Source organism: Somniosus microcephalus, chromosome 6, assembly GCF_052327205.1.
Source record: "Somniosus microcephalus isolate GS21.2 chromosome 6, FLI_Smic_1.0, whole genome shotgun sequence".
Taxonomy (NCBI): domain Eukaryota; kingdom Metazoa; phylum Chordata; class Chondrichthyes; order Squaliformes; family Somniosidae; genus Somniosus; species Somniosus microcephalus.
In genome coordinates this window covers 80760852-80786987 of record NC_140992.1, presented here as the reverse complement: position 1 = coordinate 80786987, position 26136 = coordinate 80760852, and the positions used below count along the sequence as shown (strand labels likewise).

Here is a 26136-nt window from a genome sequence, read left to right as displayed (position 1 = left end):
AATCCATCCTAGCCAACTCATGCCTCATACCATCGTAGTTTCCTTTATTTAAATTCAGGACCCTAGTCTCTGAGTCAACTACTTCACTCTCCATTTTAATGAAGAATTCTATCATATAATGATCGCTCCTCCCCAAGGGGTCTCGCACAACAAGATTGCTAATTAATCCTTTCTCATTACATAATACCCAGTCTAAGATGGCCTGATCTCTAGTTGGTTCCTCGACATATTTGTCCAGGAAACCATCCCGTATACACTCTAGGAATTCCTCCTCCACAGTATTACTAATTTGGTTAGCCCAATCTATGGCCTAGAATTTCAGTGGCGCCCCATTTGGGGCACCAGTCTCGCCAGGGCGCTGGAAGTACTGCCCTGGAAGGAGTCGCGAACGCCCGCCGGAAATTCAGTTTCAGCGCCCCAGACGGAAGTGCAGCGCTACTCGAGGCACCCCGCATCCATCTTGGGGTGCTGCAACTGAAGTTCACAGTGCAACATGCCACAGCACCACACTTCTTAAAGGGGAGGTGCCTGCTGCAGCACGATCTGAGATCGCGAGTGCCGGCAAAAGAGCCCGGCACCGAGGAGAAGTGCCGGGCTCTTGGGAGACAGCTGGCACAACACGGTGGGGGGGGCTCAGGAGACCGGGGATGGCTGCGCGAAGAGGTGCTGGCAGGCGGCCAGCAAAAAAAATGGCCGCTCCGCACCTCAGCGCCTCTACCGCTGCAGGTAGGCCCCCCTGAACCGGTCGCAAATTGCGACTGGCGTTACAGCGGGGGGCGCTACCAAATTTCGCGATCGGGGCAGTAGCGGGGTGCTGCGCACACCGTTGACGTCATCGGTGGCGGCGCAGCGCTACCGGCTAACGCCGCCATTAGCACCCCGCTAAATTTTGCGGGAGGCGTGGCCAGTGGCTCTAAACCCACTAAGTGCCCTCTTTGGGCGCTAACTGGTGGCGCAGCACACTGAATTTCTAGGCCTATATGTAGATTAAAGTCACCCATGATAACTGCTGTGCCCTTATTGCACGCGTCTCTATTTTCCCATTTACTGCCATCCCCAACCTCAGCATTACTGTTTCGGGGTCTGTATACAATTCCCACTAATGTTTTCTGCCCCTTGGCATTTCTCAGCTCTGCCCACACAGATTCCACATCATCAGAACTAATATCCTTCCTTACTATTGTTAATCTCTTTAACCAGCAATGCTACCCCACCTCCTTTTCCTTTATTCCTGTCCTTCTTGAATATTGAATACCCTTGGATGTTGACTTCCCAGTCTTGGTTACCCTGGAGCCATGTCTCCGTAATCCCAATTATATCATAACCGTTTACATCTATTTGCGCAGCTAATTCATCCATCTTATTATGAATGCTCCTCGCATTAAGACACAAAGCCTTCAGGCTTGATTTTTTAATACTCTTAGTCCTTTTAGAATTATTATTTACTGTGGCTCTGTTTGATTTACACCCTTGATTTCTCTGCCTTCCACTTTTGCTTTTCTCCCTCCTGTCTTTTGCTTCTATCCTTGCTTCCCTTTCCTCTGTCTCCCTGCACAGGTTCCCAACCCCCTGCCATTTTAGTTTAAACCCTCCCCAACAGTACTAGCAAACACTCCCCCTAGGACATCGGTTCTGGTCCCGTGGTTGGCCTCTTCACTGCTGCAGGTCTAACAAGACATCGTTTATTGCAGCAAGGATTACTTGCAGATGCCAGACCTTGGCTTTTAAAAGGTCTCTGAGCACTTTTAGAAGGCCTTACGAAGTCAGAGGTGCTGCAGCATCAACTGTGGGGCCACCTTGGAAGACCCTCTCTCTGCTTGCAATGAGCGCCTCCCCAAAGGAGGCATCTACAAGCAGCATGGGAACCATTCGATTTCTTTCTGCATGGACCTCAGATGAGGATGAGGAGGAGGATCTGGAGGAGGAGGAGGAGGTCAGAGCCTGGGATGCAAGAAATGAACTTATGAATGACACAAGGCTGGGTGGGCGTGTGTGCTGTGAGGAGGATGCAGAGAAACTCCAGTATGATTTGGACAGGTTGGGTGATTGGGCAGATGCATGGCAGATGCAGTATAATGTGGATAAATGCGAGGTTATCCACTTTGGTGGCAAAAACAGGAAGGCAGGTTACTATCTGAATGGCAATAGATTGAGAAAAGGGGAAGTGCAATGAGACCTGGGTGTCCTTGTGCATCAGTTGCTGAAGGTAAGCATGCAGGTGCAGCAGGCGGTTAAGAAGGCAAATGGCATGTTGGCCTTCGTAGCGAGAGGGTTTGAGTACAGGAGCAAGGATGTCTTGCTGCAGTTGTACAGGGCCTTGGTGAGACCACATCTTGAGTATTGTGTGCAGTTTTGGTCGCCTTATCTGAGGAAGGATGTTCTTGCCATGGAGGGAGTGCAGCGAAGAATCACCAGACTGATATCTGCAATGGCAAGAATGACGTATGAGGAGAGATTGGGCTTATATTCGCTGGAGTTTAGAAGAATGAGAGGGGATTTCATTGAAACTTATAACATTCTAACAGGACTAGACAGACTAGATGCAGGAAGGATGTTCCCGATGGTGGGGGAGTCCAGAACCAGGGGTCACAGTCTAAGGATAAGGGGTAAGCCATTTAGGACAGAGATGAGGAGGAATTTCTTCACCCAGAGAGTGGTGAACCTGTGGAATTCTCTACCACAGAAGGCAGTTGAGGCCAATTCATTAAATATATTCAAGAAGGAGTTAGATATATTTCTTGAGGCTAAAGGGATCAAGGGTTATGGGGAGAAAGCAGGGACAGGGTACTGAATTTGGATGATCAGCCATGATCTCATTAAATGGTGGAGCAGGCTCGAGGGGCCGAATGGCCTACTCCTGCTCCTATCTTCTATGTTTCTATGTTTCTATCATGGCCAGATTTGCATAGGTTGCCCAAGTTGGCACATGTCCTTTGCTTCATCCTAGGACATAATTGACAATGGTCCCTCTGGCCTCCTTTCACTCAGGCCACCAACCTGACAACGCAAGTGTGGTGGTGCCCGCAATGTGGAGCTGCCTAAGGCGAAAGAACAGATGTCATAATGCCATTTTGGCTTCAAATCATTTTAATGCTTTCCAACAGGGATGGCATTTCATCAATACACAGAAACAGTCTCCCAATCTGCACACAGGTCTGGAGGTTATATCCCTTGCCAGCTGTACCCACACAGCCTTGGTTTCTTTGGCAGGCCTCTTCCTCTGAGATGAGTGGAAGAGCACCTCCATGCTAGCTGTCACCCCCTCCAACAACATTTGCAGCGCCTCATCTGAGAGCCTCGGGTAGGCCCTTACCTTGGAATTGGATATAGTGGTTTCTCAAAAGATGTTAGAGGTGGTGCAGGAGATGCAGAAATGCTGTGGAACGATCCAAGGGAGCAAGAAGCCATAAAATCAGACTGGAAAAGTGCTGTCAAGAGAGGCGAGTTTCAGTCCCAAAACAATAATTGAGCAAGGCATCCCACACCTCTGAAATCAAGTGGCCAATCATGGGAAAATCACAAATTTTTGAAACCTATCAGTGGAGGCGAGTTTCCTAACCCACCCAAACTGAAACCTGCCTCCATCTTGCCTCCAGTGGGAAAATCGCCCCCCAACTGTTTATTTGATCAGTCTCTCCTAAAATTGATGTTCCATCTCTCTGGTGCAAAATACCTTGTAATTGCATGACTTGTCCTCCACTTGAATAGATTTCTGGAGTGGTGCGAAAGAATTGATTTGCGTTCTCTCAAGGTTTTAGTCAAATGTCATAAATGACTGCAGAAATAAGCTGCACTGTTTATTGCAAGCAGTCTGCTTTCGAAAGGCATAATGCTGAAATAACAATTTCTGACCCATTTAAAGATTTAAAAACATTATTTCCTAACAATGTCAGTGCTTCAAGTTGAGTAATTGAATTGTTTGCAAAAATCTAGTCCAAAACTGTTAACAAATTCCTTTCCATCTCCCTAAGCTTAAATTAGAGCGCTATAAATTCTTACAGTACTCAGTAACTTTCAGCAAGCAGCGCAGTGTAAATCAACAGGCAATAAGCTTGTTTTGAAAGGACCAGGCAGTAATGATTGACTGATAATAGAAAATGTGACAGGAACAGGAGATTTTCCTGGGAAATAATATAATTCCCTTTTCCTGGGAACATTATTATGGAGTATGTATAGCAAACTGTGAATTGTAGATAAATATGAAATAATGGGGCCCCGATTTTCATCTCCCTTCTGCCCCATTTTTCAGTGTGATCGAGCAGTACTGGGATAAAAATAACAAGTAAAGCGCTGACTTACTGCCCAAACCCTGTCTGATGCAATTTTTGAGCCGGCTTGATTTAGATGGCCATCGTTTCTGCTGGAAACAGGCGGGAGCCTTGTGCTATTCACATCGGGTCCTATGGCATATTTAGGACCCAAACATCATTTTTAGAATGAGACAGCACTGTTGACGGATTCTTAAAGCCACACACTGTTCAGTGCTACTTGAAGTGGCCCACAACTGCTACAATGTAGATGGCTGAAGATTTGGTAGATGTCTTGCTTGTATTTCCCTGTAGTACTTGATTGCAGAATCACTGTTTTTCTAAATTTAGTTGCTGCCCAACCTTCAGGAACTGGCTAAATCAAAAGATAAAAAATCCCTTTGGCCACTCCATTCTGGTTAGAGGAAGAGAAGCAGCAACAACAAGTGGAAGGACCACATGGAGCTGCAGCTGGAGCTGTAGGGAGTCCACAGAGGAAGAGGGGAGTTAAAGGCATCCTTACCCTCACAATAGGGTGTATGGGCCCAGAATCATCGACCTGCAGTTTACTGAGGAGGAGTGTTGAGATACCGCGGCAAACGTGGGAGTCGAGACCAGAGTTAGTGAAACACAACTGCTTTAATCAACCTCATGGCAAAGAGAAACTGGAAAAGCCCGCGCAACCACTTAAATACTCCCCAGACAGGAAGTGCTCCCGGCAGCCTGTCCCTGTGGGAAACAAGTTGCTGGAGGAAAGGGCCCCCGGCTGGGGGCGTCTGCTTAAACTGTCCGTGCCGCCGTGAGCGGATTATGTCCAGTGGTGGCGTGTCGCCACAGGAGCATATAAGGAGGCTGTCACAGACCTGTGTCAATTCTTACAAGACCCAGAACTCATTGCCTGTTGCGGACAAAATAACCGCAGTCCTCAACTTTTTTGTCTCTGGCTGCTTCCAGACTGCAACAGGGGATATCAGTAATATCAGACAGTCTGCAGTTCATGCTTCAATTAAGCACGTGACTATGTTTGGTAGAGCAAACGTGTTCATCACATTACAAGAGCAAAATACTGCGGATGCTGGAAATCTGAAATAAAAACAGAAAATGCTGGAAACACTCAGCAGGTCAGGCAGCGTCTGTAGAAAGAGAAACAGAGTTAACTTTTCAGGTCCATGACCTTTCGTCAGGTTCTTTGACCTGAAACGTTAACTCTGTTTCTCTCTCCACAGATGCTGCCTAACCTGCTGAGTATTTCCAGCATTTTCTAAGTTCATCACATTCCCTCGTGGACAAATGGAAGCAGCAGGATAGGGCTCTGGGATTCCCGCACATTGCAGGCTTCCCGCAAGTCCAGGGGATCGTTGACTGCCCACACACCACCCTGAGGGCTGCCTTACTGAACCGTAAAGGCTTCCATTCCTTAATGTGCATCTGGTGTGTAATAATCCCCAGCGCATCATGTGGTCTGTATTTGTTTTCCTAGCAGCTGTCATGGTGCCTTTATAATGTGCCAGTCCTCCATTTTGATTGGATTTGCTCCCTTTTTGCTTCACCCCCTGCTGCAGTGTCCATTTTCTCAGCCAGTGGGAAAATAAATTGTTCTTGGGTCTTTTTGCTGCTTTTGAGCCTATTGTTAGGTGTGTAAGTCAAGTGCAGTTTGATTCACTCTTTGACTGTCCCCTCTTCCTGTGGGGAAACTCCTTACTTCTCATAGGGTGCCTCTTCCAGTTAACCTGACTTGAGATCAGGAACTTGCTCTGCAGGATATTCCAAAGGAGAACCTGTATCCTGAATGTAACATTGTATTGTGCCTTTGGTCCCCCTCACAGTAAATGTTACACACACCCTATATTATTCCCAGGAGGATCATTATATTGTTTCCTTGGAAAATCTCCTTTTCCTGTCACATGTTCTATAATGGGTGTATTTTCATTCATAGCTCCTTCCATAAGTGATATCCTGGCACTTGCCTTACAGAAACTGTTCAGTGATGCAGTTAATTGTAGTTTGAACATGCCCAAGTTGCAGCCAGGCTTCTCCCAGATAAAGTACAAAAACAGGGATGATTATACAAAGCATTTGCTGAATAAAATAAATCCTGACTGGCGTAGTGTCCTGAGTGTAATACTCTTGAGGATTTGACCTCATCAGAATTCATTGAATGTGTTGTAGCCTCATAGTACACATCCACTCATATTTTATTGTACATAAAAAGATAAACTTTCCATCTCAAACTACATAGAAACTGTTGCAGTGTTTGAGGACATAGATACCTATAATCCAGTGCTTGGAATGAGCGGTTGATCCTTGGGGAAAAGAAACTAAATCATTCATTTTACAGGGTCATTCGGTTGTTTGATTCTTAATAGAAATCCGGTGTGATTTGTGGCTTTGGTAGTGTTTGGAATATTTCTTTTAAGCCCTTACATTTTCAAATTGCTGTGGCAGCATTTTCATCAACTGAACTTAATGCATTTCTACAGCCTGTCGTGATTGATTGCACAAGACAATTCAAGCATTTTCTTTCCTTCAAGTTTTGCTTTAAACTTCAACAACATGGCTGATCATTTAAAACAAAATTACAAAAAATGATTGTAACCTAACTGTATTGGTACCAATATCAACTCATCAAACATTGTAGTGGTTTAGTTATTGGGATGATGTTGGGTTCTACTCCCCGCTTCTTACCAAAGCTTCAATTCTCACTATTGATGAAAAGAAAGAATGAAAGACTTTCAGTCGTATAGCACCTTATGATGTCCCTCGGGAACATCTCCAATCGCTTCACAGTATGGATTACTGCTTGGTCAGAACACTGGCGGAGCTCCCTGCCCTTCTTCATATGGGATCTTTAACCAAAGCACGCAGACGGGCTTAGCTTCAAAATGTCATCCAAAGGACGCCTTCAGCAACAATTCTGCATTCTCTCAGTATTGTACAGAAGTGCCAGCCTAAATTATGTGCTCAAGTTGTAGATGAGGTTTGAACCCTGAATCAGAGCAAAGCTGTCTAAGGTCACGCACGAAGAATGATTACTTGAGTAATAATGCTGTTAGCATCCCTGAAGGACACAACTGCCAGACTGGGCCTGCAGCAGGTGGTGAGAGAACTAACATGAAGGAAAAGCCTACTTGACCCCATCCTCAACAAGCAACCTGTCGCAGATGCATCTGCCCATGACATGTCCATGTCCATGAATCTCTGCACTAGTCAATACCTTCAGGCTAGAGGAGAGAAAAGAGATGAAAGAAAAGAGATGAAAATTGGAAAAATAAAACATTTTCATATAAGAGAAAGCAAATATTGTGAATCTGAAACAAAAACAGATGATGTTGGAAACACACAACAGGCCAGTCAGTACCTATGGAGAGAAAAAACAAGTAAATGTTTCAGGCTACAACCCTTCATTAAACTAGGGGTGCTGTGGGCTGAGAGGTTCATTTATTCTCTCCGCAGAGATGGAAACACCTGCTGTGTGTTTTCAGCATTGTCTGTTTTCCCCCAAATATATTATTTTGATTTTTACTTATTCATAGAAATGTGTCTAAACTGTGGACTTTGATATTTTAATTTTGATACTTAAATATTACTGATGTAAATACTTCATAATTTAGGAACAGCTTCCCTCCACCCCCCTCCCCCCAACGTTATTTGATGGGGGCAAAACACAGAGCTTTGAAATAACTATTACCCTAATTATTGAGTATAACCTGTTGTCTTTTTTTTTAGAAATGTATTCACCCTAAATTACATGCGGAGAGACTGAAGAGATTTTAAATTATGTAAGCAATCAAAAAGGAGCTCGACCATACTACATACTGCTTAGATTAATCAAATCATTAAATCAAAGCATAGATTTCTACATTACAACAGACTCCAGTGTTGTAAATAAATACTTGCTTGGCCCAATTCCAGTTTAATTTCCTCAATTTATGATTTTATTCCAGTAGTTTATTTGTGTTACAGGCTTCAATGTATTTCTGAAAGCTCTGAACATGGGGCAACTGCCCTCTTCTGTCGGGAATGGCATTTACAAAATTTATTTACTTTTTTCCCATGCACAAGTTCTGGAGTCAGACAATCAAAAATGGTTTATGTGTGCAAAATGTGCTGCAATAATGAATTTAGAAGCAAATAGCTAAGTGTCGTTGTATTGATTTCTTTGTGGGTTCAATGACAAGACATTTATGAAAGAGAATGTCTTTTAATCTAAAGTATGTTCAACTCTTTCTAACAGCATTTACAGGAGACACCATGCTAGTGATGGATCTAGAACGAAACTGAAACTAAACTCAAACTGCTTGTCTCTGTCACATGATCTCTGCTGGTCAGGCATAAGTAATCAATACATGCAAACATGCTGGTAAGACATGATAATCAAACAGGCAAATAACATCACTATTTGCTGATATCATTACATCTCCCTTTCTTAAAACAAAAGTATTTTACTTTTAACTAACCACATGTTTTCTTTGTATTAATCTGCATTTTAACTGTAACACTTAATGAACTTATATTATCATTATCATTATCAAGGTTTTTTAACCTTGCTTTGTGTGTTCACATGAAATATGTAAATACACTAGAACTCGAAGAAAGAATAAGATAACATTACTTCCTTCTATAACAATAGTCCTTAAATTTGCTCAATGAGTCTCTCAGGAGGCTTCACGTGTCTTGAGGATTTTCTGATTGATTGTCCTTGAATCTGAGTTGTTGCCTCAGATGATTGGTTCTCAGCTGTGTGATCAGGTTGTTCAACAGTATCAGTCTCTTGACCTGCTGTGGCTGGTCCCATGAGAAGATCTCGATGATTTCTTCTCAGAACAGCACCCTCATCTGTCTGAATGGTGTATGATCTTGGTTGAACTTCACTTGGGACAGTTCCCTTCTGAGTCCATGTGTTTGTTTTGTCTTTCAACCTTACTTGGTCACCAGTGTGGAGTTCAGGTAGGTTTTGTGTTCCTCTGTCATAGTAGTACTTTTGCTTTTCTTTCTGTTGTTCTTTGAACTTCCTCACTTTCTCCCCCTCTTTTGTTTTCAGGAGGTTCTCCGGGATGGGTAGGTTTGACCTTAGCATACGTCCCATAAGGAGTTGGGCTGGTGACATACCACACTCGAGCGGCGTTGTGCGGTATACAAGCATGCTCTGGTAGAAGTCAGTTCCACTGTCTTTTGCCTTGTACATCAGTCTTTTCACTGTGTTTGCGGGCTCTCCTGGGTCAACAGCTCTGGACAATGTGTCTGCTGTATACATCAGCTTACCCGGTGTGTACGCAACATTCAGTTCATCATAGACTGTCTCTCCTTCACTTTCCACAACGAGGACTCTCTTTACCAGGTTCAGTCTCTCACAGGCTTTTAAACCTAGTATGGCTTGCACATCCTTTGGCACCACGATTAATGCTAGCGTGTGCTCTCTGTCCTTGTGTGTCACTTTGACAATGCATCTTCCTTTCACTGGTATATCAGTACCTGAGTATCCTGTCACTTTCACTTTTATTCCATGTATCTTTGGTCTGGGTCTAATTTTCTTAAAATCAGTCTCTGATATCACATTAACTTGTGCTCCAGTATCCAATTTAAATGGAATGTGTATGTCATTCACTTTTAGTGTCAACATCCAGTCTCTTTCTTCTTTCTTGTTTTCAGACACAACATCTACATAGAACTCCTCTATCTCGCGTTCATCTACTGTATGGACCTTGCTTTGTTGCGCTTGGTTCTTACAGCAACGGGCATAATGGTTTTTCTTGTTGCAACTATTGCATGTTTTACCATATGCTGGACACTTTCTTGGTGGATGCTGTGTACCGCATCGACTACATGACTTTCGATTGTCCCTTTCATTTTCGTTCGCTGGCCACGCCTCTTTTTTCACATTGGCGCTCGTTTTGTTAAACGGTTTGTATCCGTTCTTTCTCACTGCATCCACGTTGCAGCTATTGTCACTGAACAGCTCCTTTGCCTGCAACTTCACAGTCTCTGTAGCCCTACACAGTGCTATGGCTTTTCCCAGGTCTAGATCTTGCTCTCTTAGCAGTCTTTCCCTTAGACTATTATCTGGAATACCACACACCAGTCTGTCTTTTATCAGCGAGTCTGTCAGTCCCCCAAATTCACACGATTTGCTTCTGTTTCTCAGTTCAGTCACATACTGATCAATAGTCTCACCCGTTTTCTGTACACATGTGAAAAATCTGTGCCTCTCAAATGTCACATTACGTTTAGGTATGCAGTAGGCCTCAAACTGTTCCATTATTTTATCTAGCTTCATTTTGTCTCCATCAACAGCAAATGTGAAGTTATTATACACCTCCAGCGCTTCATCACCCACGACATGTAAGAACAGTGACGATTTCCTTTTATTACTTTTCTCGTCAGCTCCGATTGCCGCTAAATACAACCCCACACGTTGTTTGAACCTCCTCCAATTTTCAGCCACATTACTGTTAACTGAAGCTTCGCCGGTGGGTGTAATCCTTCCATTTTTTCACTTCGTTAGCTATTCTCCAAGGTAAGTAACGATTTTCTCTTTTGGCTTGCTAATATGTGGAGAGCTGATTTAACTTCAGATTTTTCCTCTTCATCTCTTTCAATCCCACTTCTGACACCATGTATTGATTTCTTTGTGGGTTCAGTGACGAGACATTTATGAAAGAGAATGTCTTTTAATCTAAAGTATGTTCAACTCTTTCTAACAGCATTTACAGGAGACACCATGCTAGTGATGCATCTAGAACGAAACTGAAACTAAACTCAAACTGCTTGTCTCTGTCACATGACCTCTGCTGGTCAGGCATAAGTAATCAATACATGCAAACATGCTGGTAAGACATGATAATCAAACAGGCAAATAACATCACTATTTGCTGATATCATTACAGTCGTTACTCAGAAGTGGAATTAGTATAGATTTTCTGCTTTGTAAGCTATGTAGAAGTCCATAAAACTTAAAACACCCACACTATATAGGAGGAAGACAAGCAAACATTTCTAAAAGCCTTTTTGGTTGCATCAATCACATTTGAATAACTTAAAAGAACTAATGCCATTCTGCAGGTGGAACAGTTTCACATTAAATTTGGACTGTGTTTAAGCATACCTAAGTATTAACAAACTTCTTACGCACCATTTTCTGTACTTTACATGGGCAATCCTAAAAAGCAAGTCTCATCAATGAAATGCATGATATTTTTACTTCTTTTCGCTGTTAAGCTGCTTTAATAGAATCATAGGGCTGGATTTTATGGGGGTCAGCGGGCGCAATTGGTGGTGGGTCAGGTGGGAAAGTGTTTTTTTCCCCAGCGGGTCGGGACCCCGCTGTGAACCCGCCGCCACGCACCATTCCCCGATGTCAGGTCTGTCAGCGCTGAGCAGACCCGACACGCAGTGATGGCTTCAAAGCGGGGGACCCAATTCAGGTCATTAGTGGCTTGTTTAGAGACACTTAAGAATAAATTTGAGCTCACCACCTGCATTTGACAGCTCACCCACGGGGTCCACGATGGTCATGGACCACATCTCTCAAGATCAGGCAGAGGTTCAGTGGCCATTGAATCAGCTGTTGAGTTGACAGCTTCAAATATACAGTAAAAGTTCCCACCTTACAGAGATATCTTCACTCAGCCACAAACTACTCCTCACTGCGGGCTGGATTTTACCAACCTCGGAGGGTCCATGGCAGGCAATGTCGGTGGCGGGTCCTGACCTTGCTGCTGGCTTCAGCCCACTCTGTAGAATGATTTTCCCCTGATTGGGCTTGTTAAGCCCGCCCAGCGTGTTTACCGGCCAATTGAAGGAAGCGGGTCTGATGACGTCATTTGATGACGCATCATCAGCCGATTTCCTTAAAAGGACCATGCGCAAATTGATTTTGATATTTGTGCTGTCAGTGTTCTACAGCATTGAGGTGCTGCAAACACTGACAAGCACTGCACAAAGGTGCAGGGCTGCACCCAGGCTCTCCCATGATGGGAGGGAGTCACAGCACACAGGGAGGTTCTCTTCCCTTTCAGTGGGCAGAAGAGACCTCCCCAGTTGCACATTGCACAGGAAGACACAAGCAGGGATGTCGTTAGGAGGACCAGGCTGCAGTGGCGCAAACCTTTCAATGATCTCAGTGGATCACGAAACGTTACTGCAAAGCCACACTCAACCTCATCCTGCTGTGCCACTCATCACATCCCCATCACCCTGCCTTCCCTACCCTACTCCTGCACATCCTTACACCAACTTAACTTGCACCTCCACCCATCCCTCTCTATCTGCATTATCACTTCGTCATCTCACTTATCACCTCTCACACTCACCCTCATCTTAGTGCAATCATATCAATGAGCAACACACAAGGGTAGGCACTTGGGTGCTTTATGCAGTGTTCATGTAAAGTTTCTGTGACTGTGGTGTCAAACATTGAAACCTTTATTTTCAACACTTTGTGTTCTTGGACAGATTTGTGTGCACCTTTGGAAGTGGCTTAGTGGGTTGCAGTGAATGGTGAGACATAATGATGCGATCCCCCCGCAATGGTGATGAGTGTGAAAGGAATGGCTTGGGCATTGTAGGGATGCTTTATGGTGATGGTGTGGGGTGGTGCCAACCTGGCGTATCATGTGGCAGCTAGGGTGCTAGGGTGTACAGTGTCAAGTGAAGTAAATCTGGCCATGGTGAGGCCATCCCTGGCCTCACAGGCAGCAACGTGGCCAGGTGCTGATGCCCTGTGTCCTGTGCAGCATCAGTTGATTGTGGAGAAGGTTGGTGTTATTGTTGGTGATGCTGGTGTGCCTGGTGCTGCTGGTGTTGGGACTGATCATGGTGGGAATCTGAGGATCAATGTGAAAGAGTTTCAAGGGTACCCATGCTGATGGAATAGATGGCAGGTGAAGTAGAGATGACAGAAGTGATCTGTCAATGGTGGGAGAGGTAATGAGGTCACATTGGATGGAGACTTGTGTAAAGAATTGCAGCATCCTGAATCTGTTGTGGAAATGCAAGTGGGAATTTTCTGGGGGTTTAGCGGACACGATCGGTGGTGGGTCGGGTGGGAAAGTGGTTTATTTTGACAGCGGGTCGGGACCTCGCTGTCAACATGCCACCATGTGCCTTTACCAAATGTCGGGTCTGCCACCCCACATCAACACCATAAAGCATCCCTACAATGCCCAAGTCATTCCTTTCATCCTCATGACCACTGCGGGGGGTACCGTTATGTTTCACCATTCACTGCAACTCACTAAGCCACTTTCAAAGGTGCACACAGATCTTTCCAAGAACGCAAAGTGTTGAAAATAAAAGTTTCAATGTTTGACACCACATTAATAGAAACTTTGCATGAACATTGCATAAAACACCGAAGTGCCTACCCTTGTGTGTTGTTAGTTGATATGATTGCACTTGGATGAGGGTGAGTGTGAGGGGTGGCTAGTGAGATGGGGATGTGATTATGTATATAGAGAGGGATGGGTGGAGGCACAAGGTAAGTTGGTGTGAGTAAGGATGTGCAGGAGTAGGGTGTCGGAAAGGCAGAATGATGGGGATGTGATGAGAGGCACAGCAGGATGAAGTTGAGTGTGGCTTTATACTAATGTTTCGTGATCTACTGAGATCATTGAAAGATTTGCGCCACTGCAGCCTGGTCCTCCTGACGACATCCCTGCTTGTGCCCCCCTCTGCAATGTGCAACCAGATTGTGTTGATCTCCTCGGGAGGTCTCTTCCGCCCATTGTAAGTGAAGAGGACCTTCCTGCATGCTGTGACTCCCTCCATAAGCCTATGTGAGAGCCTGGGTGCAGCCCTGTGCCTCTGTGCAGTGATTGTCCGTGTTTGCAGCACCTCAATGCTGTAGAACACTGACAGCACAAATGTCAAAATAAAGTTGGCCATGGTCCCTTTAAAGAAACCGGCTGATGACGCGCCATCAAATTACATCATCAGACCCGCTTCCTCTAATTGGCCGGGTAACGCGCAAGCCCAATCAGGGGAAATTAATTTCAGAGGTCGCGATGAAGACAGCAGCGGGGCCGGGACTGCCACTGACATCGCCTGCCGTGGATCCGCCAAGGTTTGTAAAATCACAGAACAGAAGGAGGCCGTTCAGCCCATCGTACCTTTGCCGGCTCTTGAAAGAGTTTTCCAATTTAGTCCCACACCCCAACTTTTTCCTCATAACCCTGCAAAATAGCACCATGTATGCACCCGTGGGGGTTTGAAAATCTGGCCCAATATTCCAAGCTGAGGCCTAACCAATGACTTGTTTTTGTATTCAATGCCCCAATTTACAAAGCAAAGTATCCCATAAGCTTTCTTAACACCTTATCAATTTTCCCTGGCACCTTCAAAGATTTGTGAATATGCAACCCCAGGTCCTTCTGCTCTTGCACTCCCCTCAAAATAGTACCATTTAGATAATACTGCCCCCCCCCATGTTGTTCCTCTCAAAATGCATCACTTCACACTTAACCGCATTAAATTGCATTTGCCATGTGTCTGCCCATTTCACCAGTTTGTCTATATCATCCTGAAGTCTGCTATCCTTCTCACTATTACCAAGTTGCCAAGTTTTGTATCATCCGCAAACTTGGAAATTGTAATCCGTATACCCAAGTGTAGGTCATTTATATATAACAAGAAAAGCAATGGTCCTACTATCAATCTGAAACTCTGAACTCGAACAGTTGGCGGCTCCTCCTGCATATGTCGTTTTCCAGGACACACAACGTGTTCAGGAGTTCCCACATGTGCAGGCGACAGGCCCCAGACAAACTAATGTAGCACTAGCAAAAATTCAGCTTTAGACTGTTAGAAATCCATAATAAAAGCAGAAAATGCTGCAAGTCCTTAAGCTTCGTCAAAGAGTCTCCACCCAAAATGTTATTTTGTCTTTTCCCTTTTATATACCGATTGACCTGTTGTGTACTTCCAGTTATTTTTTGTTTTATTTCCAACATTTACAGTTATTTTTCTTTATTGGAATGGATCTGAATAAGCTCAATATGATATTTGAATTTGCTCTGTTTGTGACTTCAAAATAGACTTCATGGAGCATGATTTTTTACATACTATCTTAGATGGAAAATGCTGCTGGCGAAAGTGGTGTCTGCCAGTGTTGTATATGTCCAGCCTGCCATTCAGCTGCTTGTCCACAGACAGGCTGAGCTGTCAGCCTGACTACATGGGCTAGTAATTGGCTTTTAGCATTGCTGGCTTGTCACAGAACATCTGCTGATGTTTGTGATAATCTCAGACAGTCTGGCAAAGTTACAATTGCAATTTTGCTGTAATTATTCATGTGAGATTTGTGCATATGCAGCGGTGTCAAAATTATGTTTACGTCTTTGGGGAAAATGCACAAAACTCATCCATGTGGAATTCTCAGCTGCTGCTAAATCTGCCTATCGATATACATGGGCCACATTTAGCACCACAGAAACTGGTACAATTCTGAGCTGCTTCTATTGGAAGGGACGGAGTAGTATATAAAGGGTTAATAGCTCCTGACCTACGAGTGTTATTGGCATAGACCTAGGGCTAGGTCGTCAATCTGAATTGTCAATTGGGCAATGGTGCATTATGTAAGGATCATAAAGATTGTAGAAAATGGTGGGAAAAAGTTAGAATTTGCTCAATATCAGCTCAAATGGTATGATTATCTGGCTTTATGTTGATGCTTGTCTTTTTTTAATCTCAGGAGGAATTGAATAGACTGGAAAACACTTTGGATCAAGTGCATGATGCAAAATATGTCGTTCAAAAGTGAGTACCTTAGTCAGTGATTGACGCTACATCTTCTAATAAATACAAAATGTGCAAAAACATAAAGAATGCAAGAAAAATTATTTACTGGAAATTATTAAAATCACAAAAGAAAGGATGCCTTTTCAATGCTCAGTGAGTGTGCAGCAGAGATAGTGTGGCACTAAGTCACATTGACTGGGAAGGCTTCAAGTTCAGTTTGATGGCAGGTATGCTCGAAACCTGAGAGAAGTCAGACAGAAGATAGCAAATGCTCTGATTGTAGCGCAGTTTGGTTGGCAGGTGTGAGTTTCTGAGAAGTGCCAAGTGCCAGGTGTACAGAGGATAGCCCCGGTTCCCAAACAGTTTGGCTTGCAGCATGGAAAGACTGGGAGAGACATTGAACAGGACTATTAATGTGGGGGCAGGGAGAGCAGGGATTGTTCAGCTGCTGTTCAGTTGAGTGCAGATGGTTTGGTGATGGGACACTATAATTGAGGGGATAAACAAGACTAGGAAGCAGAGGGGAAAGCAGATGGAGCAAAGAGTGTGGGAAAAATAAAATAAAAACAGGTAAGTAATAAAGAACACTGTTTTTATTTTATTTTTCCCACACTCTTTCTTTTGTGATTTTAATCATTTCCAGTAAATAATTTGGGGCTTTTAAAAAGAGTTAGATTGCCAAATAGACACAACAGGTTTAAATTGTATGTACATAAATGTTCAAGTATTCTGAATAAAATTGGTGAACTAGAGGCAGATAATGCTATGGGGAAGAATAATAAAATAACTAACACGTCTATGGCAGGACTGGGAGTGAAACATTGCTGATCACAAAATGTTCAGGAGCAATAGAATAGGAAGAAAAGGAGTCAGGGTGGCAGTGTTAATCAAAGAGTCTGTTATATTACTAGATCATAGGGTTCATACAGGTGATGGTGCAAACGCTGAATCTATTTGGTGAGAGTTAAAGAAATAAAAAGGAATTATTACTCTTCTGGGAGTTATTTGTAGACAGTCAAAGCATGACAATAAGATCGAGGAAGAGACATAGGAACAACTTTGAGAAATATGCAGAAATAACAAGAGCTGTAAAAGTGGATGAATTTAATTATCCAAAGATACACTGGTGTAAAAGTAATGTAACTGACAGCAATGGACAGGGGTTTCTACACTGTATCAAGAACTCCTTTCCAGATCAGCATATTTTAATCAAGCAAGGAGGGAGACAGTGCTGGATAGCAAATGAAATGGTGTGAGCAGGTAATGTAAGGGTTGGGGAATAGCAAACATAACATAATTAGATTCAATATAAAAACTGAAAAGTGAGGGAACAACCACATACAATGGTACGATAGCAAAATACTGCAGATGCTGGAAATCTGAAATAACAGCAGAAAATGCTGGAAAAACTCAGCAGGTCAGGCAACATCCATGGAGAGAAATTTGAGTTGACGTTTCGGGTCGAAACCCTTCTTCAAAACTGGACAAAAAATAAAATAGATCGAAGGCCTTCGATCTATTTTCTTTTCTTTCCAGTTTTGAAGAAGGGTTTCGACCTGAAACGTCAACTCAAATTTCTCTCCACGATGTTGCCTGACCTGCTGAGTTTTTCCAGCATTTTCTGTTGTTATTTCACATACAATGGTACTTGACTGAACAAACAAAATAGATTTCAATAAAATTAAACCAGGAACTAACCCAAATACAGGAAAATTGGCAGTTAAGACAGTGGACAAACAATGGGAAACTTTCAAATAGAAGATAATTAGAACAAATTAGACATATTCCGATAAGAAGCAAAAGCTGGAGTACCTTGGATAAATGAAGAAATTCAAATAAAAATCAATTAACAAGAGACATTTGATAACTCTCAGGCTAATGATACAGAAAGAAATCAAGTGGAATATAGAAAATATGGAGGGTAAGCTAAAAATAGGTATGAAGAAACACTAGCAGATAACAAAAGAAAATAGTAAAAGAACTTATAAGCACATAAAATATAAAAGAATCATTTAAACAAAAGGTAGGACCAATCAGAGACCAAAAAGGAAAGCTTCTCCTGTAGGGTGAAAGAATGGCGAAGATACTAAATGAATACTTTGCTTCAGTTTTCACAGAAGAATGTGATGGTGGGAATGAAAGGACATAAGATGGAGTAATTAGATAGCATAACTATAGATGAGGAAGTACTACTGAAAATGTAGGTGGAACTCTTAAGTATAAAAAGCGTGGGACCCTGATGGCAGGTGTGCTAGAAACCTCTGAGAAGTCAGACAGAAGATAGCAAAGGCTCCGATTGTAGTGCAGTTTGGTTGGCAGGTGTGAGTTTCTGAGAAGTGCCAAGTGCCAGGTGTACAGAGGATAGCCCCGGTTCCCAAACAGTTAGGGGGAAAAATTCAGTTGGTTTGCCACTCATGAAATTAACGACATTTTGCGGCGGCGCTAACCACTACTGCCATGATCTCCTGCGCTGGCAGATAGTGACTTGAGTCGAGTGTACAACGCCCCGGTAGCGCCATTGACCGGATATTGAGTGGCGCCCCCTGTCTTACCGCCTGCCGCTAGCAACGACAGGTTGAGGGGAGCGTTTTGCAGTCGGTAAGGGACATGGGGAGCGCTATTTAAAGGTGACCGCTTCCTGCCTTTTTTTGTCAGCGAAATGTTTGCACCACGCATTCTGAGTGAGAGAGAGAGACTGCAGGAGATATTCAAAGCTGTGTTGAGGAGTTTTGGGTACTGAGCAGCACTTTGCAGGTTCTTTCTGATTTGATCTTCCTTGCATCGATTTAAAAGAGAATATGGGGGCTGCATTCTGAGCTCTTTCCCTGGGCCTCTCTGTTTTTTTCCAACAGATTTGATGTACAGGTCTCTCCAGGCCAAGATTCAAGGCTGCAATGAGCAGGGTGTGGATGGAGAGCAAGATCGACCCAATCCCCTTTAAGAACTGGCCGGCGACAGTGTGCCTGTGTTCCATCGCTGACTGACATTACATGAGCTTCGCCAGCGCTCTGAGTTAGCGCCTTGCTCCTCGGCCTTTGCGCCTTAAGAGAGTTGTGCAGCGCCTGATTTAGCGCTCCAATCACCTCCAGGGGCGATAAAAGCCAAGTTTGCAGTTGGAGGCGATAATTAGCGCCAGGCGCTAAACTTTGTGCCTAGCCGATAATCGTGCCCCAAATGAGGCGATACTGAATTTTTCCCCCTTAGTCTCTGGCTTGCAGAGTGGAAAGACTAGGAGAGACATTGAACATGACTATTAATGTGAGGGGAGGGAGAACAGGGATTGTTCAGCTGCTGTTAAGTGAGCTGCTGCCAAAGAGCTCTGCCTGAAGGCTGGTGTTGGGGCCTTCTCAATGTCATCTGTGTCATCTTAGTAATCCGGTTGAAGGTCTTGATCCAGTGGTGGTAGGGTGAACCAATGGGAGGATGAAGGATTGGCACATTAAAGTGGACACAGACCTACATGAAGTGCTGGTGGTGATTGCACACCAGCTGTACATTAATAGAATGGAAGCCCTCGCACTTCATGAAGGCAGTGGAATAGTTTGCAGAAACCCTTGGGCGATGTGTGTGCAGTCAATGATCCCCTGGATTTGGAGGAAGCCTGCAATGTGCGTGAACCCTGATGTTTCCAGTTGTCCATGGGGCAATGTGATGAAATTGTTTGTTTTAGCAAAAATGGCATCAGTCACTTGGTTAATGGAAGCATGGACTGCAGATTGACTGACGTTGCTGATATACCTTATTGCAGACTGGTAAGAGCCGAGGACAAGAAAGTTGAGGACTGCAGTTTTTTGTGACCGCAACAGAAACGTAAGACCATAAGAACATAAGAAATATGAGCAGGAGCAGGCCATTCTGCCCCTTGAGCCTGCTCCGCCATTCAATAAGATCATGGCTGATCTGATCTTGGCTTCAACTCTACTTTTCTGCCTGTTCCCCATAACCCTTGGCTCCCCTGTAGTTCAAAAATCTGCCTATCTCAGCCATGAATATATTCAATGACTCAGCCTCCACAGCCCTCTGGGGTAGAGAATTCCAAAGATTCACAACCCTCTGAGAGAAGAAATTCCTCCCCATCTCCGTCTTAAATGGGCGACCCCTTATTCAGAAATTATGACCCCTAGTTCTAGGTTCCCCCACGAGGGGAAACATCCTCTCAGCCCCCTGTCAAGCCCCCTCAGAATCTTATATGTTTCAATAAGATCACCTCTCATTCTTCTAAACGCCAATGAGTATAGGCCCCAACCTGCTGAACATTTCCTCATAAGACAACCCCTTCATCCCAGGAATCAACCTAGTACACCTTCTCTGAACTGCCTCCAATGCAAGTAAATCCCTCCTTAAATAAGGAGACCAAAACTGTACGCAGTACACCAGGTGCGGTCTCACCAGCGCCCTGTAAAGTTGCATCAAAACTTCCCTACTTTTATACTCCATACCCCTTGCAATAAAGGCCAACATTCCATTAGCCTTCCTAATTACTTGCTGTACCTGCATGTTAACTTTTTGTGTTTCATGTACGAGGACACCCAGATCCCTCTGTACTGCAGCATTCTGTAGTCTCTCTCCATTTAAATAATATTTTGCTTTTCTATTCTTCCTACAAAAGTGGATAACCTCACATTTTCCCACATTATACTCCATCTGCCAATTTTTTGCCCACTCACTTAACCTATCTATATCCCTTTGCAGAGTCTTTGGCCTCGATTTTCATTGAGCCGTGGAGGCGGGCTTGGAGGCGTGCGGGGGGGTTAAAATCGCAAAAACTGGCGTGCGGGACACCCCCCTGCCTGGTTCCCGACTCCGAGCAATTTTAACACAGTCGTGTCTGATGGTCCCGACTCTGTCCCACATCCAACAGGCGGGACTGGTCGTTAAGGCCCTTAACAACCATGAAATGGCCTCTATAATCCTACTTTGAAAGGCCTTTGCAAATTTAACCCTTTTCCCACATGAAACAAGCCTGATGGGAAACACGAATGTGAAACCTGGCGGGAGCACTATTGGATTGCTGACTATCAACTGCAGGTCAACCATTAAAGAGTAGATTTGATCAGCCATGATTTGCAGGTGGCAGGACTTAGTGGTCTCAGGTCTGGGGCAACTTTTAGAAGGCTTAACCACACCTGTGGAAGGTTGGTGCCTCACACCCATCTCCAGTGTGACTTCCTGGGAAACCCCTCTCGCCACCTTCACTCAGCACTTCCTCACCGGAGGCATATACCAGAAGCATGGGAGCCATTTATTTCCATCCCATCTGGGCATTAGAGGAGCTTGAGCACCAGCAACAGCAGCAGCAGCAGCAGCAGCAGCAGGAGCACCAGGCTGCTGCTCACCCACCTGAAGCTGCACAGGCCAGAAGGTGCCAGCGCCTGGAAACCTGTCGGCGCAGGAGATACCCCCCAAACAGGGTCTACAGACGCAGGGTCAGCTACCTCAACATGTCTGAGCAGCAGTGCCAAAGGCGGCTCCGACTTTCGCGAGAGGTAGTGACTGGCATCTGCGCAACGCTACAGCAAGACCTGCTGCCCAGATGACGAGGTGGACAAGCATTACCAGTGGCCATCAAAGTCACCACCGCAATCAACTTTTTTGCCTCAGGCTCATTCCAGGGATCAGCAGCAGACATCAGCGGCATCTCCCAGGCGGCCGCACACACTTGCAGCACGCAGGTAACCGATGCCATCTTTGCCCTCGCGCACAATCACATCCATTTCACCAAGGATCGAGCAACTGTCACAGCGCGAGCGGTTGGATTAGCTCATCTGGCAGACTTTCCAAGGGTGCAGGGCATCGTTGACTGCACACATGTGGCCCTTAGGGCACCCCATCGCAATCCAGGTATTTTTGTCAACTGCAAGAGCTTCCACTCCCTCAACGTTCAGCTGGTGTGTGACCACAAGAAGGAAATTTTGCATGTTTGTGCCATGTACCCTGGCAGTTGCCATGACTCCTTCATACTGCGCCAGCCTAGTGTGCCTCCGCTATTCAGTCCGCCAGACCAACTTACCGGATGGCTACTTGGAGACAAGGGCTATCCCCTGAGGACGTGGCTAATGACGCCGTTGAGGAGGCCAGCCAACGAAGCTGAGGAGCGCTACAACTCCAGCCACATTTCCACCAGATCCATTATCGAGCAAACCATCAGTTTGCTGAAGATGCACTTCAGATGCCTGGATAGATCAGGGGGAGCCCTACAGTACTCAGCAGCCAGGGTCTCCAGAATCGTCGTGGTTTGCTGTGCACTTCACAACATGGCACAGCGTCGTGGCTTGTAGATTCCTGATGACCAAGTGGCTCATCACATATCCTCCTCAGATGAGGAGGAGGAGGAGGTGCGAAAACGAACACCCTGCAGAGGGCCATCAACCAGCGGCAGCATTACGCAAGAACATTGCTGCCCGGAATGCAAGGAACGCACTCATCCTTGCCAGATTTGCTTAGCCTAGTCAATGAAACATTTTTGCCTTGCTGCTTCTTACCAGAGCATTGACAATGGCCAAGAACCAGAGGATTCCTAGCACTCTGACCACCATACTGACAGTTGCAAGTATTCCTAAGGCCTCAATGTGGAAGTCCCAATAGCGAAATAACAGACGCCACAACTGCAACATTTGCCATCAGAATTTTTATGTTCAATGACGACGTGATGGCATTTTTACAATATACACAAAATTGCATGCAGGTCTGGCAGTTTGTGACTATTTGTGCAGAATTTTCCTCTTACGCGTGCTCCTACGTGGTGCCTCCCCTGTGGTTTCAGCAGCTGTGGAGGCCCCTTGCTCACTTTCCTGCTGCTCCTGTCTTGACACCTTTGGTGGGCGTCCTCTGGGGTTGTGAGCCTGTGAGGGCTCATCAACAGTCTGCTGCTCCTGCGGCTGTGCAGGGGTTGAGACGTCTATCTCACTTGGGTGTGGACTCCGGTGGGGCTCTGACCGAGGGCTCTGCAGTGACATGGAAGTGTGAGCGCTTGGAGAGGAGCCCCCACTTTCTGGAGGTCTGCAACCAACCTCCCTCTCATGGGTCAGGTCCCCCTCAGCGTCTGCAAGTGGCTGGAGAGCACCTTGCTGCAATGGCAGTCCTACTCAGAAGGACTTCCATGAAGGTCTGGTTTCTCTGTTCAATAGATGCCCATCGTTCCTCAAGAGATGTCATTCTATCCTGAACAATGACCATGTTTTCCATACCCTGGCAACTAAGCTCCTCCATGGCCGTAGCCATCCTCTCCTCTACAGCAGCCAGCCTTACCACGGAGGTAGCAATCCTTTCCGTGGTGATGCGTTCATGCGCCAATGACTCCGCAAAGGCTCTGCTCATGTTCGCTATGGACTCCTCCATTCGCTCCACACTCGCAGCGACCCTAGAGACAAAACCTGCCAGAGACTCCTGCATCTGTGCCTGGAGTTCCATCACCTCTGACCTTACGAATGGACCCAGAGGCAGAGGGTCGACATGCTGCTGAGCCGAGCTGGCAGAGTCCTGCGCCCTCCGACTAGGACTCTCCACTGCTGTCCCTGTCTCCACAATCTGCTGATGCTCACTTGTGAGCTGTGATACACCAGGCGACAACACTACTCTATGTCCCAAAAGTCCCACCGAGGTATGAGTGTCTGCGCTGGTGCTGGGTGCGCTGAATTCTGCTGACGCTGCGCCCTCAGAGGTTGCAGCTTCCTCTGAGGAGTCTGGCTGCTCAGCCTCTTCTTCCTGGCTAGGGGGGACGGATGCTTGTGATGGTCCTGTGGGGGAGTAAAGGAAAGAGTCAGAGATGTGATGCAAAGGCTACATGCACATAGCTTTTTGCAGATGCTCATAAGTCCATCTGTTACAGCTTCACAATCATTATCAGCGACTCATGCAATGTCAAAGAGAGAGATGGGAAACTTTTCTGTCACCAGCTTGCTGTGTTACACCCGTCTGTCCATCCCCCATGCGCGAATCATCCTCTATTCCCATAATTTCCAGGACGGCCTCCTCCCAGGGGGTCAGGTGGGCTTTTGAGGCTGTCCCTCCTCCTGTCCTGGCTTGCTCTCTTTTGTTGTGAGCTCTCTTTTCCTGCAATGAGGGAGACAAGTGGAGGTTGAGTGAGAATGAAGGCGAGAGTGTAGAGATTGCATAGCATAGATACTTTGAACGAGACAAAGATGGAGTGAGGTTGCAAGACCAAGGGCCTTCCCTGTGTGTTGTCAGTTGTGTTCAAAGCATCAGAGTGATAGGGAGTGTGAGGGCTGCATGGTCGAATAGTTATGTGAATATTAGCATAGAGAGAGAGGGAATGGGTAAGGGTGCATAGATGTCAGTGTCAAGTGGGATGTGGAGGAAGAGATTGCTAAAGCTGAGTGCTGATGAGGAAAGGCAATGGGGATCAGATTGAGGGTGATGGGAAATTCCTACTCACTTTTCCAGTGCGCTGAAGGTCATGAAATCTCTTGCGGCACTGTATCCAGGTTCTGCGGGTGACTCCCAAGGAGTTGACCTCCTCAGCCAGCTGTATCCACACAGCTTTGGTCTGAGTGGGAGGCCTCTTCCTCCCTGATGAAGGGAACAGCACCTCCCTGTTGGCCCTAGCCCCATCGACTAATGCCTGCCACCTTGTCAAAGCGAGGAGCTGCTCTTGCCCTCCCGCTTGACATTTTTGCTGCAGCTCCCTCACACTGCACAGTCAAGAAGCTTGGCAGTCTGCAGAAGAAGCAAAGCTTGCTGTGGACCTTAAATGCAGCAGCAATGATGACGTAATCGGAGGGGACTTTCAGTCATGAAAAACCCATTTGCAAAGGCTTCCCACACATTGGAAATCAATTGGTCAATTAAGTTAAAATTGCATCAATTTCCCACATCCATTTAGATTCGTGTGGGAAACACGAAATTCGGATAACGTGACACCATCTCGCACCTGAGTTAAAATCCCCCCCTTTGTGTCCTCCTCACAACTTGCTTTCCCACCTATCTTTGATTTGTCAGCAAATGTGGCTAAAGTACACTCGGTCCCTTCATCTAAGTCATTAATATAGATTGTAAATAGTTGAGGCCCCAACACTGATCCCTGTGGCACCCCACTAGTTACAGTTTGCCAACCTGAAAATGATCCAATTATCCCGACTCTCTGTCCATGCTAATATATTACCCCCAACACCATGAGCTCTTAACCTGTGCAGTAATCTTTTATGTGGCAACTTACCGAATGCCTTTTGGAAATCCAAATACACTACATCTACTGGTTCCCCTTTATCCACCCTGCTCGTTACATCCTCAAAGAACTCTAATAAATTTGTCAAACACGATTTCCCTTTCATCAAACCATGTTGATTCTGCTTGATTGTATTATGATTTTCTAAATGTCCTGCTCCTACTTCCTTAATAATGGATTCCAGTATTTTCCCAATGACAGATATTAGGCTAACTGGCCTATAGTTTCCTGCTTTCTGTCTCCCTCCTTTCTTAAATTTGCAGTTTTCCAATCTGCTGGGACCTTTCCAGAATCTAGGGAATTTTCGAAGATTATAACCAATGCATCCACTATCTCTGCAGCCACTTCTTTTAAAACCCAAGGATGCAAGCCATCAGGTCCAGGGGACTTGTCAGCCTTTAGTCCCATTTGTTTACCTAGTACTTTTTCTCCAGTAATAGTGACTGTTTTAAGTTCCTCCCTCCCTTTTGCCCCTTAATTTTCCACTATTATTGGGATGCTTTTAGTGGCTTCTGAAGTGAAGACAGATACAAAATATTTGTTCAAAGTCTCTGCCATTTCCTTGTTTGGATACCAATTTGGATACTGTTGAGGGGGATGACTCACCAGAGGAAGGCAGCAGCAGCCAACTTCCTGGCACCGGGGGTGTTGCTGCTGCTCAGGAAGGGAGGAAAAAAAGTGGGAGAGCAATAGTGGTAGGGGATTCTATCGTAAGGGGAACAGATAGACGGTTCTGTGGCCGTAGACGTGACTCCAGGATGGTTTGTTGCCTCCCTGGTGCCAGGGTCAAGGATGTCACTGAACGGCTGCAGGGCATTCTGAAGGGGGAGGGTGAACAGGCAGAGGTCGTGGTTCACATTGGGACCAACGACATAGGTAGGAAGAGGGATGAGGTCCTGCAACAAGAATTTAGGGAGCTAGGTAGCAGATTAAAGAGCAGGACCTCAAAGGTTGTAACCTCTGGATTACTCC

At 45.3% G+C, this 26136-nt stretch overlaps 1 protein-coding gene across 1 annotated transcript in view; it reads left to right on the top strand.

The window, feature by feature from the left end:
• Positions 1-26136, top strand: part of LOC147115831 (IQ domain-containing protein J-like) — a 314840-nt gene that overhangs the window by 223467 nt on the left and 65237 nt on the right. Inside the window, exon 2 of the mRNA XM_085989452.1 lies at positions 15934-15998. Coding sequence (XP_085845578.1) covers positions 15934-15998 — 65 coding nt within the window. The remainder of the gene's footprint in view (positions 1-15933; positions 15999-26136) is intronic.